The 13,451-nt window shown below is 39.7% G+C and overlaps 1 protein-coding gene across 3 annotated transcripts in view; it reads right to left on the reverse strand.

Moving 5' to 3' along the window:
* Nucleotides 1-430: 430 nt before the first annotated feature.
* The window catches only part of ZCCHC4 (zinc finger CCHC-type containing 4), a 54,749-nt gene continuing 41,728 nt past the window's right edge, over nt 431-13,451 (reverse strand). Inside the window, exons 9-14 of one of the 3 annotated variants that reach the window (XR_009210466.1) lie at nt 8,932-9,053; nt 8,615-8,690; nt 6,385-6,436; nt 5,788-5,871; nt 5,495-5,675; nt 1,775-1,876 (exon numbers count right to left, since the gene is read on the reverse strand). Coding sequence is in view for 1 of the 3 variants with exons in the window: in XM_032135644.2 (XP_031991535.1) it covers nt 1,741-1,876; nt 5,727-5,871; nt 6,385-6,436; nt 8,615-8,690; nt 8,932-9,053 (531 nt within the window). In the remaining 2 variants the exon portion in view is untranslated. Of the gene's footprint in view, nt 1,877-5,494; nt 5,872-6,384; nt 6,437-8,614; nt 8,691-8,931; nt 9,054-13,451 lie in introns of all 3 variants that reach the window. The other 2 variants (XM_032135644.2, XR_004244816.2) reach the window with 2 other exon arrangements.

Genomic DNA, 13,451 nt, shown 5'->3' on the forward strand with positions numbered 1-13,451 from the left:
CCTCCAAATGTGCCCCTCCTATCATAGCCCTCCATGTAACAAAGGGGAGAAGAGCTTTCTGATGCTTATGAAGTCCAGGGGTATAACTCATCTTTTGATGTCAACTGATGTACACCACTGCCACACTCATCTGGGCCACACTTGAGCATTCTACACCAGGCATCAGTCCTAACTTAGCTGGAATTTAAATACCAGATAGAGTGCAGTTCCTCCACCCTTACTTACAGGGCTCTGCCTAACCCCAAACAAAGATGCCTTCAAATCTGCTCTATAGCAGTTGTTTGGAAACAAGAGAAAAGTCATTATGCAAATATAAGTCATTCAAAACAATTCAGTCTTAAGGAGACAATAACTAGCAGAGAAATGGGGAGATGGACTGTTTGTTCTGGGAGTTCAAATTACTGCCTTCAATGCTTTGTTATCGGGCCAAAAGATAATTACCATTAGACCCAGTAACAATCTTCATTGTTAATCTAACACACCAATGACAGAGGAGAACTGAGAGCCAAGCACTTGGGTCTCATTTAATTTAATCACAAAACAAACCTCAGGTATAGCTGTTATTCTCCCCATTATAATAATGATAATAATGAAGAAACCGGGGCTTTTAGAGAGAGAATGACCTGGCCAAGATCATACAGCCAGGAAATGTTAAGGGTAGGAACGAGTTTAGTTTGGGAGTTTAATTACCAAACTATCCTGGCTTCTGCTACGAACTACTTTTACAAACACAGAAACTTACTGCATAGGTTAAAAGACACTGGAATGACAGAGCAAGTCGTAGTTCTAAACATCTCACTCATTCAACAAGCATTTAAGTGATCTAGACCATCAGAGGACAACTGCAAAAAGTACTTGGAGAATAAGTATTTAATAATAATGTAATTATAATTACAATCTGTATATCTAAACAGTGCCTTTGTAAAAACTCTTTCCATCATCTTCAAATTCAGTCTAAAAATAATTGTACACTGTACTTTTCTTTTCAAGTGGGGTTTAAATTATTGTTTCCTATTTAACATAAAATATTTTCCTATTTAAATTAACATACTTTTATGTTCAAGGTAAACAAACTGCATAGGTTTTCACTTTCATTTTCTTCTGACATCTTCGGCAAAAGAATGCTGTCTGCCCATTTTTTGGATAAAAGAGGCTAGAATAATGTAACCGGAGCTGGGTGAGATGGCTCATGTCTGTAATCCCAGCACTTTGGGAGGCCAAGGCCGGCAGCTCACTTGAGGCCAGGAGTTCGAGACCAGCCTGGCCAACATGGTGAAACCCCGTCTCTACTAAAAATATAAAAATTAGCCAGTCATGGTGGCGTGTGCCTGTAATTCCAGCTACTCAGGAGGCTAAGGCAGGAGAATTGCTTGAACCCGGGAGGCAGAGGTTGCAGTGAGCTGAGGTTGTGCCATTGCACTCTAGCCTGGGAGACAGAGCAAGACTCCATCTCAAAAAAAATAAATAAATAAAAATAGAACAATGTGACTGGGAGAGACTTAAAGTGAGGAAAAATGAATGCTGAAAGAACTAGTAAACTGGCTGAAGATGGAACAACTCCCCAAGTCTCCAGAGAGGCAGATAAGGGACTGTAAGCCAGCAAATGCCACCTGCCTGTTATCTAGCTCAGAAAGGTGCACACCTCTGGAAGCAGCTGAATTTAAGTCCAGTGTGGCACTTTCAGAAAATGGCATCAAAGGTTGGACCATAAATCTTTCTTATTCTGCAGTCACTGGACATTTAAGAGCCAAGATATTGATGGGCTCTTTCCCTCCTTTTCTTTCTCCTTGTAGCAGATATATGATTCATGGATTGTCCTTTTGTGGTCTCCATTTTCATCTTATTACTTTTTCTTTGCTTCTGCTTTCTGACAGCTCTGGAAAATAAGGTGCTAAATTATTTCACAGAATGAGCACAGTGAATTATGTAATTATGTTGAAGTTTAATTAACTAGCTAACCAAATAAAATAGAAGAAGGGAAAGAATCTACTGTATTGCAAGCATAAATCCTCAGTCTCCTAACCATAACAACAAGGAACGAGTCAGAGGCCTGACCAAGCAAAATGTCTGAGAAAAAAAAATTCTTTAAAAGATGGTTACTATGGATTCAGAACAAGCTGTCCGGGGCAAACACACCACAGAGGTAAACACAAAGCCAGTGAGATTGGACTTTTTAAAAAAGTTTTTTGTACATCTGTATTGCTCAACTCAGCACTTCAATCTCCAAATCCTTGAATTCCGTTTTTTTTTTGGAGAGGAGCTGATACATGGGGCAGGCAGCAGAGATAGAAAAATGAAACGGCACAATGGAAAAAACCGAGAAGCCTCGAAAGGGCCTGTTTCCTAAGTCCTACAGATTTTCCTTTCCTCAGCGGATGTAAAAGTCCTGACAAGTGCCACGCAGGGTTATCAGCATTTTGTGGTCCTTATCTTGAAGATTAGCTTCAAAATAAACAAGCTGGAACTCACCCTCTAAAAACACTGAACCACACCAGACAAAACAGATTCTTTGTTTCTGGTGTTCTCCACACTAAGTTACAGGCGACCTGTGGCTGAGAAAATTACTGGCCCATCCATTCACTTCTCCAGGCTAGCAGAATCATGCCATGACACTCAACATATCGAGAACCAAGGAAGGGGCCAGAGCTACAGCAATGCCAAACCAGGACTCTTCCTCTGATTACCCAGCAATATCAATTGTTAGGTTCACCTCTCATAAGCTTCTCCATAGGAAAAGCTTATTCTTGATCTTGTCAGGAATAAACCTGGGAAAAGAGCTTCATAAACAATGTATCCCCTAATGGGTTCAATTTATACCTCACTTTTTGTTTACTCAGCATATATTACCTGTTGAGAATACAAAACTGAATGGGCATAATCTTTGACTTCAAGGAGCTGGGAGACAGAGATAAGGGGGATAGTCACCCCCTCTCTATCCCTACTTTTTTAGGTGAAAAGGCTATGAAATCAATGAACATCCCATGAGGAACTTGCAAAACCAGCTTGATTCCGGGATCTCTGCTCTACTATATACTCTACTTTAAATTATTTATATATGCAAACTGCTAACCATATAATAATCACTCAATAAATATTAGCTATTATTAGTTCCACATGACTATTATGCAGAATTTTGCTTGACAACTTTAAATATTTTCATATTTAGATCTTGCACTATGGACTAGGGACACTTTATCAGTTCAAAATAGAACAGTCTACAGGAGTAGGATTGAAAGCTAAAACCAAAAAAATCATCTTTATAGTATTACACTGATTCGTGCATACTATATAAATCTATTTCCCCACTTTTTTAAAGTAGGATAATTTCTTGATAAGTGATGATTTAGGAAACTTAATGAAATATAGTATAATCTCTAATGGCAAAGTCAATGAAGCCATGTGTGCCTGTACACAAAATTTAAGTTTCCCTTTGGCTCATCCACTTATAAGCAGGACTAAAAATAAATGAAATTTCACTAGGGGATACGGTAAACAAAAACAGGAGGAAAATATTTGAAAATATTCATTTGTAATATGAATATACAAAACTTTCCAGAGATAAAGTTTTTGAATGGTGATGAACTGACTGTAAGTCAGTTTTATTTTGTCTTAAAATTAAATTGACCTAGTATTTGTCCTTTAAATTATAGGTATTTATGTAACTGAGAAAATGAGCTTTAACCACAAGAGGGAGCCAGCATCATTCCAGTTAGCAACTAAAGAAAAATTAACACCAAAGAAAAACAAATTAATATAAGACAGCTGTAAAAAGCATGAGATGGAAAGACCTTTTAAGTCACGTATGCTAAAAAGGCTGTTATTTTTCACTATTGTAAAGAAAAAAATAATTTTGCTTGTCAATTTCATTATTTTTTTTTTTTTGAAAGCAGTAACTATTAACAGGAGTTTAGGGGTCTTCTCTGAGAAAAAAAGTAACATTATTTAAGAATTATCAGGCATCCACATCTCAAAGGATTTGCTCTTGGAATTAAACTTGGTAAGATCTAGTCCTGAAAGATACTAGATGATTTCCCCTAATGAAATAGTATATTAGTGCCAAACAGACTAGCTGAGGCTATTTAGGAAGCAATGAAGGGCCTACAATAGAGTATCAAAATGCAAATTCAGTTTCTATGTAAGTTCACAGAATTAAAGGCTGAGCATGTTACTGACTACCACTCAGAATCACCCTGACAATGGTACAGCAATCCCAGACTAATATGATAATGAGGTTGTATTCAATTTTTGAAGGTTTATTCTAAGGAAAATATTTTATCAGATTCTTCAGGCTGGGCGCGGTGGCTCACGCCTGTAATCCCAGCACTTTGGGAGGCCGAGGCAGGCGGATCACGAGGTCAGGAGATCAAGACCATCCTGGCTAACACAGTGAAACCCCGTCTCTACTAAAAAATTCAAAAAATAAGCCGGGCATGATGGTGGGCGCCTGTAGTCCCAGCTACTAGGGAGTCTGAGGCAGGAGAAAGGCATGAACCCGGGAGGCGGAGCTTGCAGTGAGCCGAGATCACGCCACTGCATTCCAGCCTGGGCGACACAGCGAGACTCCGTCTTAAAAAAAAAAAAAAAAAAAGATTCTTCAATAAGCTCCTTTAATTAAATTTTTAAAACTCTACTTTATCCTGGATTACTCAGTGGAAATAATTATTTAAAGTAGAGTAAATGTAGGAACGAGGCAGTTGTTAACAGTAGCCAGAATTCAAGTGGCTAGACGACAATGGAAAAAAAAATTTTCACTGACAACAAATAAATAAAATACAGGGGAAACAATTCTAACATTATCATAAGTAATTATTAAACTATCAGATATTTCTAATATAAATCAATTTTTTAAATTACAAGTCATAGTCATATGGTAGCCCAATCTGAACTTTCATATAATTTCATATAATGTCAAATTTAGCTATCTGGTAATCTCCAATTAATAACTGTGTAACATTAGTTTTCTTAGCAATAAAGGAAGAGGACTTAATCACTATCATCCCTTTTAGTTAGGAAAAAAGTATAATCATTCAAATTAGCTCGGTTAAAAGAGCAATGTTTTTCTCTTTTTGTTTTGTTTTGGGGATAACTATTCCAGAAGCAATGCCTCTTCTAAATAAGCTATTGTCATTGGTATCCCCATACTCTGAGTTGTAATCTATAGCTGTAATCAAATATTGGTGAGAGATGTGAAAATAATCACAGGAAAGAAAGTAATAAAAATTTCAAATATTTAAGCATTATGCATGTCTAAATATTTTTCTTAAAATTTGATACAAAGAAATAGCTTTCTTACAATTTGCCTACTGTGGAATTACTTGCTATTCAATCTGAAATGCCTTCTCCAGCCTTTCCTGCCATCATGTGTCTATATCTGATCTGTCCCTCAAAGCCTGACTTAAATATCATGTCCTTCAATAAAGCATGAACTGTCACCCCCTATAACTTTACACATGAGACGTAAAGCCAAAGAGAGGTAAAGTTAACCACTTTCTACCTCATATTTTGGTTATTTTCATCTCTAAGCTGTAGAACTGTAAGCTCTTTGAAAGCAAGTTCTTTGAATCATCTTCCTCTCCTCCCTCCATCCATCTATGCAGCCAGTACTAAATAGTGAAAGTGACAATTAACTTGGCACTTCAAGATCCTCTGAATGTTGCATGCTTTTGTGGATCATCCTGTATAAAACACAGATGGAATACATTTTTCTAGTAAAGTATTCGACTGACTTGTTAGCTCTTTTAGATGTAGCAATGTTAGGACAAGTACTGCGTTTATGATCCAATTCACCACAAATAAAGCAGCCATCTTTGGGGCCCTCGCAAGAATGATCTGGAACAGCACAGTAATTGCAAATGCTACAGTGGATCCAGGCTGTAAAATAAAAATTAAGTTTTAAAAGTTCACGTAACGTAATTTTTCATCTTATTGACTTTTAAGGTAGGATATACGAACAGTGTTTACTTGAAGTATTGTGGCCAGTTTGCACAGCTAGTTTTAGTTTGGCTAAAGAGACCAGGGAGAAGAGGTTGGAATTCCACATTAACTAGCTAACTTCTTTCTGTTACATGCAACAAATTCAGCCCTTCTCCAATGAGTTATGAGCTGACAGCTACTGTCACAATGGAGGCTGGCTGAGTGACACAATGCCTTATTAAAATAAGTCAAACCAAATGCCACACTGAAACAGGTTAGCAATCATCTCTCGTGCAAGGCGGAACAAGGCAGAACATACATGTTGATAACTATAAAATTAAAAAGGAAATAAATTACAAGTCTCTACGCTGATTATTTTTTCATTTATAAATCCAATGAAAAATCTATTTAGATGGAGAAAAACTCTAAAATGTGTTCATAGGATCTCAAACACTAAGTCTCAATACTTACAAGGCTTTACACACTTTTTACAGAGAAAGCAATGGTTCCATTTCCTGCCATCCTACCAAAAAAAAACAATTTTTAAATTATAATTAATTTGTTATTAAAAATCAAGTTCTACAATTAAAAATTAAAATGTCTTATTAAAATCTGTGTAAATTATTCATTCCTTATTTCTGCCTTTTCTGGGCTTCACAATTAAATACTTTGATTTTAATTTATGCGTTTCTCCACTCAACTCAAATGCCTCCTTGATGGGCCTCAATTTCCTTAACTGTAAAACTAGGAGATTTATCTAAATGATCTTGAAAATCCACTCCAGTTCAAGCAACCCAATCTGCACAAAGAAGGACTCAAATGAAAATTTCAAGAGAATTAATGATTCATAATTTTATGTGTCTATAGTGCATAATCCTTAATGAAATTCATATTTGAGAACTTTACATAATTTAGAAAGATAGATTACAGGTTACTGTTTGATTAATTTTAAAACTATGAAATAAAAATATCTAGAAAAGTGCATAAAATATATCCAATTTAATGAGCATTGTAAAGCAAACACGGATAAAACCCACCAGGTCAAGAAAAAATACCACCAGCCCTCTGGAAACTGCCCCATGCCCCTACTAAGTCACAGCATCCCTCCCTTCCCCTCCAAATAACACCTCTTTAGTTTGTGTGATTGTCATTTCCTAGCTCTTCCTTCCTTTTAGCACCTTTGTGTGCATCTCTAAATAATAAGTTCGTTTTCCTCAACTTTAAACTATGCAATCTGGGCATAATTTTTTTTAAATGAAGAATACACATCATGTCTCAACTAATAAAAACTAAATATAAACGATCAGATGTATTAACATTGTTAAAAACAAGTATAACCAGTAATACCATTATATAATCATGAAAAATGTGCTTTCTAATGTTTATATAAATGTAGCCTCTCCTTTGGAGAATAATTTGTGTTTATGAGCCAAACTAAACTTCACAGGCCCTTTCTGACCAGATTTAGTTAAAATAAACAAAACAACTTAAGGGTCACCCTGCCTTCCTAAAAAATTAGATGGTTTATTTATAATTGCCAAAACTTGGAAACAACCAAGATGTCCTTCAGTAGGTGAATGAGTAAACAAGTTGTGGTACATCAAATGAATATCATTCAGAGCTAACATAAAATGAGCTATCAAACCATGAAAAGACATGAAGGAAGCTTTAATGCCTATTACTAAGTGAAAGAAGCCAATCTGAAAGGCTATATACTATATGATTCCAACTGTGTGATATTCTGGAAAAGGAAAAACTACAGAGACAGTAAAAAGATAGTAGTAGCCAGAGACACCCTTCAGGAAGAAGGATGAATAGGTGGAACACAAAGGATTTTTAGTGAAAACAGTGAAACCACTCTGTATGACACTGTAATGGTGAAAACATGGAAAACATGTCATTATACATTTTTCAAACCCATAGAATGTAAAACACCAAGAGTGAACCTAATGTCAACTATGGGCTCAGGGTGTTAATGATGTGTCAACACAGGTCCATCAGTTGTAACAAATGCACCCCTCTGGTGGAAGATGCTGCTAGTTGGGGAGAATGTGCATGTGTCGGGGCAGGGGACATAGGGGGAATCTCTGTACCTTCTGCTCGATTTTGCTGTGAACCTAAAACTGCTTTAAAGAACCAAGTCTATTAAGAAAAAATAATACCTAAATAAATAAATAAATAGGAGGATGTCCCTTTGCAGTCCTTCATCTGTAAAAAATCAAGGAGTAACTGTACCTAATAAGGCTGTTGTGAGGATTAAATGAGTTAATCCATGTAAAGCTCTTAGGAAAGTGTCTGGCATATTAAAAGTGCACAGTACATGTTATTAATTATTTCATCAGAATGATGATGGTACCTAATACATCAATGCCTTATTTGAAACACCATAATTTTGCCCTCAACGTACACATAATTGAGCGTTCATTTAATGCCTTATTTGAAACACTGATAATTTTAGCAGTCACACAGTACCATTTGAAGATGAATTCAAATAACTGTTGGTGATGATGAAGGCAGTTAAGTATTTTTAAAAGCCTGCTGTACTCTATAATTTAAAATACTGTATTATAGCATAATTAATAAATAATACATATTAATACAAATCATATTAACAAAATAACATTGAAAAAGTAATAAAACTAGTAAACTAAAATAAAATGAATATATCTAAATAAAAATACATTCTATAAGAACACCATACCTTGGATGTGCAAGAATTACAGTGCTCACAGTGTTGATTCTCTAGAGAAACATATCGTTGACACAGAGAACAAAATCTACAGAGTAAAGGACAGAGAAATCAGCTGCATACATTTCTTGAGATTTAGAGTAGATAAAACTTTACAAAGCACTCATTACAAAAACTAGGTGCAATCTGAATTCAATTAAGTATGAAATTATGGACCTAATTTAAAAGTAATAAAAGAATAACATGATTCAATACTGAAAGCATTTGACTGATATATGTAACTTTATATTCAGTGACTTGTGTACTTCAAAGTTCCACTGTGATCTTACCTGTACCCTTCTTCAGTAGGAAGGATTATTTTGTTGGGCGGAATGTTGGTGAAAATACGCACGGGAGACTGTTTTCGACCTGTCTTTCCGTGTTTATAAAGTGCATGATTATCATAATCTACCTAGAAAGTTAAAAATTAGAGCAGAAAGAAAATTTACTCAAATTAGTCAACATTAAGATTCCTTAACCAATAAATGAACAAACTGATGCCAATATATGCATTAAAGTATTTGTCATGCCAAATGTCAGGTTCCAGTCCAAGCTGAGGACTGAGGGGAGTGGGTGGACCAGTGGTGGGTAGCTGGAATAACACTCAAGGATCATAGACAGTTTCGACATGGCTTTTACTCTCTCTCTGGGCATGAGCGAGACTGGGCGCAAGCTGTGGGTGCAAGCCGACCTGGGTGCAGGCCATATGTACAGCGTTAGCAGGTAATTATACCTTTTACAGACAACAATGGCTCCAAGCCAAGCACGAGCTCCTGTGGGTGATCACCTAATGAGCCTCGCATGGCGTGGTTACATAACGTGTGGAGTTGTGCGACTGCGCTCCAAGCCTGCTAAGTCACGCTCTGCCGGAAAGCCACCTCGGCCTACTCCTGACTAAAGCGCAGCCATCTCTCTTACACTCCACCTCCTTGGCCAAGCGTGTCCTCTGGGCAGGGACACGTGCCCATAGGGTGGAGCCCTGAATTCATAACACAAAACAACACAGAAAGCAACAGCTCCAGGTTATGGCAGGCAACCACCTCATGGTGATGTTACCCCAATGTTGCTTTATACATTAAGCCGGGTTTTTGTTCCCCTACCTTTAAAGGCGTTGGGGCAGGCAACAACAGATTACCTTTTGTCCCCATACTTGGTCGGAGGAGGTCATCCTTCCTCCTATAGGGTCTTGCCACATGGCCTGGCCCCACAGGGGCTGGTGACCAACTAGTCACCTTTGTAACTTCTAGGTAGTTAACCACAAGGTTAACCCTTGACAGACCACCCAGGTATCAGTACAGATTACCATAGGTGTCACCTCCTTGGTGATCACCATCCACAGTGCTCTAAGTTCAGCCCATTGGCTACTTTGCCCATGCCCCATTTCAAACCATATGGTATCAGTACTAGGTTGGACTGCAACAGCAGTCTATAGGCAGCAGCAGCACCTTGGCCAGACTCATCTGTGTATCATGCCCCCCCATCAGGAATGGGGGGATGCCCTTCCTTAAACAGCAATGGCTCAAGGTGTAGGGTTGCTTCAGGCACCATGGCCTTATCTTGCATTAGGACTACAGGTCCCAAGACCTCTTACAGCTCTGCTGCTAAGGGACTTGCACTCAGCATACTCTGCTGCTCCCAGTAGGTGCCCCACTTTGCCAAAGTGGATGTCTGCGCTGTCCCAGTTTGGGGGATTGTTATCCAGAACACACCCATCACACTATCAGGCAAGTCTTACGCACGTCTGTAGCCTGTCCTGCCATGCTCTCATGAATCTGAAGGGCAGCATATGAGTTACAAACTGCTTCTTTATCAACGAACAACGGGGCTCAGCTCCCTTCCACAGCTGGGACCAAAAGCCCATTGGTGTTCTCAAGTGCTCTATGCACTGCTATTGGCCCCAGCCAAAACTATCTGTGGTCACATGTACATTCAGCTCAAATGGGCGCCCCGGTCAACTACCTATAGGGCTTATGCCCGCTAAATGGCCCACTTGGCTGCAAGGAAGGCGGTCTCAGTCGCACCATCTTAATTCTAGGCAAGGGGAGTGTTGCCGCTCCTAAATCTGCAAGAGAATCAGAGGTTAGCATATCATTAACAAGACCATGGCTAATGGTGGGGCTATGCAAAAAGCCCTGCGGCAACACTGTGAAAGTCCATTGTCATCCTCCCATGAAGGCAAACTGTTCCTGGCTCTCTGGAAAAGAATGCATTAGCCAAGTCCACTATATAGTGATACTGTCCCAGTTCCATCAAGTGGTCCATCAAGTCCGTGATAGACGGCACAGCTGCCAAGTCATGTAAAATATCTGTGCTGGTGTCTACCAGCACCAGCACTTTCTGTACATTGGTGGGAGACCAGTGGATTGCTGGTTGCACAGTGGCCTCCTCTGGAGGGGCACTTTGGCCAGTTCCCTCATCAAACAGAAAAGACTTTACAACCCCGCCTGGCTGCAGCACATAGTCTTTGGGCTGGAGTGCCAGGGTGGGACCAGGTCGCGCAGAAACACTCTTCTCCTGCTTGGGTATTTTCTGGAATTGTTGTTCTGGAAACAACTGTCTCCACAAAGTTCACTGGGCTGCTTATCAATTTTCTCTTGGTCAACCCTGGCCAAAATCAAATCTATCCACATCTGTGAGCGTGTCACTCATTGGGACCCCCTTTTCTCCCATTGAGGGCTCCCCTGCAGGTGGGGCATCTTTCCCTTCTTCGTGGCATGGACCCCTTGATCCTGCCAACAGCCTCCTTGGTATCAGACCAGGTGGGGGTCTCTGGCCAAGACAACAGACCCAGGCCTGCATCCAGAGCAGCCTCTAATTCCTTTTCCAAGCTCTGTAGCCGGGCCTCCAGATGCCCCGCCTGTGCCTGGAGGTCCCCATTCATGGCAGCTTCTAACTCTTTTTCTGAGCTGTGTAGCCAGGCCTCCAGGTGCCCCATCTGTACCTGGTGGGCCCTTACCTCTACTGCATCCCTCAGGGACTGGGTGTGTACTTCTCGTAGCACAGTCAAAAATGCCCATCCAACTCTGCTGGCAAAAGCTCATTCCTTCTCAGCGCTCTGCATTTCTAGCTGCTTCAGTGCCTTCTCCATGCTCGCAGGGGACCCATCTACTGCTGCCCAGGTTTCCACTGGAGCCCATCCAAGCAGTACAGCTGACACTGGGCACTACAACCCATGTTGTGGCCATATGGCTGACCCAGAATCACCAGGGAATGAAGGCTCACTCTCCTCGGTATCCTGTTCGTGATGTCAATTGTCATGCCAAGTGTCAGGTTTCAGCCCAAGCAGAGGACCAAGGGGAGTGGGTAGACCAGTGGCGGGTAACTGGAAAAAGACTCGAGGAATTGTAGACAGTTTCAACATGGCTTTACTCTCTCTCTGGGTGCAAGTGAGCCCGGGCATGAGCCAACCCAGGCACAGGCCATATGTACAGCGTTAGCAGAGTAATTATACCTTTTACAGACAATAGTGGCTCCAAGCCAAGCACGAGCTCACGAGTGATCACCTAATGCACCTGCGGTGTGGTTACATAATGTGCAGAGTTGTGCACCTGTGCTCCAAACCCGCTGAGTCATGCTGCGGCTGGAAAGCTGACTTGGCCTACTCCTGACTAAAGCACAGCCATCTCTCTTATAGTATTTAACAAGAAATTCTTAAGAGCAAGAGTTCGCTTATTAACCAACAGCTTCTGTAGCAGTAAAATTTCATTATTAAAAAGATTTGTTATGACAAATTCACATTGTCTAGTATTAAAGGAACAACTCTAATATTTTATCTAACACAACAGACTTTACAAGAAAGTCTATTATGTATTCAAGAACTTAGCTTTTGGCATTAAAAATTCAGCCTTTGAAGATGTGTGCTCATTTGGTCAGGGTTTCCCATTTTGCGTGTGAAATTTGCTCTGTGTCATCTTATGTAAGAAGAGGGTACCGATACTTAAAGTTGCTGTGAAGGTTAAATGAGATAATGTTTGTAAAACACTATTCAAGGCCTGGCATAAGGTAAAAAATGGCGATGAAGACACAGGTTCATAATTATAGTTGTTCTCCCCACAGTGACTATTTCAAACATGTACCTCTCTCCTCAAGGTCCTTAATTCAACTTTTAGTTTCAGCAGATTATCTCGAAAGCAAACCGAAGTGAACAAGCATGACTTCTATTAGCTTCTTACTTCAGTCTCCTCCTCCAACCTATTATCCACGAGGATTCTCAATTTTGTTTTAAGACTGCTATGAATCCACCTGGCCACTAAATCCATCTTTCTTTACATCAGTAGCTCTCAAAGTGTGGTGTCTGGATCAGCAATATCAGTGTCACCTGGGATCTTATTAGGAATGCAAATTCTCACCTCACCTAGGGCCTAATAAAACAGAAACTCTGGGAGTAGGGCCCGGCAATCTGTGTTTTAACAAGCCCTCCTGGCACATTAAAGTTTGAGAACCACTGCTTTAGATTATCCACAAGAATACCATGAGGTTTTTTATGAGGTCAGTACAGGTAAGCCTGACATTCAAATAAGTTATGTACTGAATTGTTTCTATGATAAACAAGAATACAAAACAACTTACAACAAAACTGGCTTGTAAGCTAGCTATTTAATAAGTGAATCACAAAAATGTAAGAAATTGAGGACAAGGGAAAGAGAGGCCTTTAAGGGGAGATTCCTAGGCTTGTTCTCCAGCCCTGTCTAGTTTAAGGCTAAGCTTCAGCAGTGGGAAAAACTAAGTACACTGTAGCACAGGATGAGGAGACCCAAGGGACAGTGTGGAAAAGCCCATAAGGGTTTCTGGCTGTCAGTATGGTGGGTCT

The sequence above is a fragment of the Hylobates moloch genome, unplaced genomic scaffold, assembly GCF_009828535.3.
Source record: "Hylobates moloch isolate HMO894 unplaced genomic scaffold, HMol_V3 SCAFFOLD_17, whole genome shotgun sequence".
Lineage (NCBI taxonomy): Eukaryota > Metazoa > Chordata > Mammalia > Primates > Hylobatidae > Hylobates > Hylobates moloch.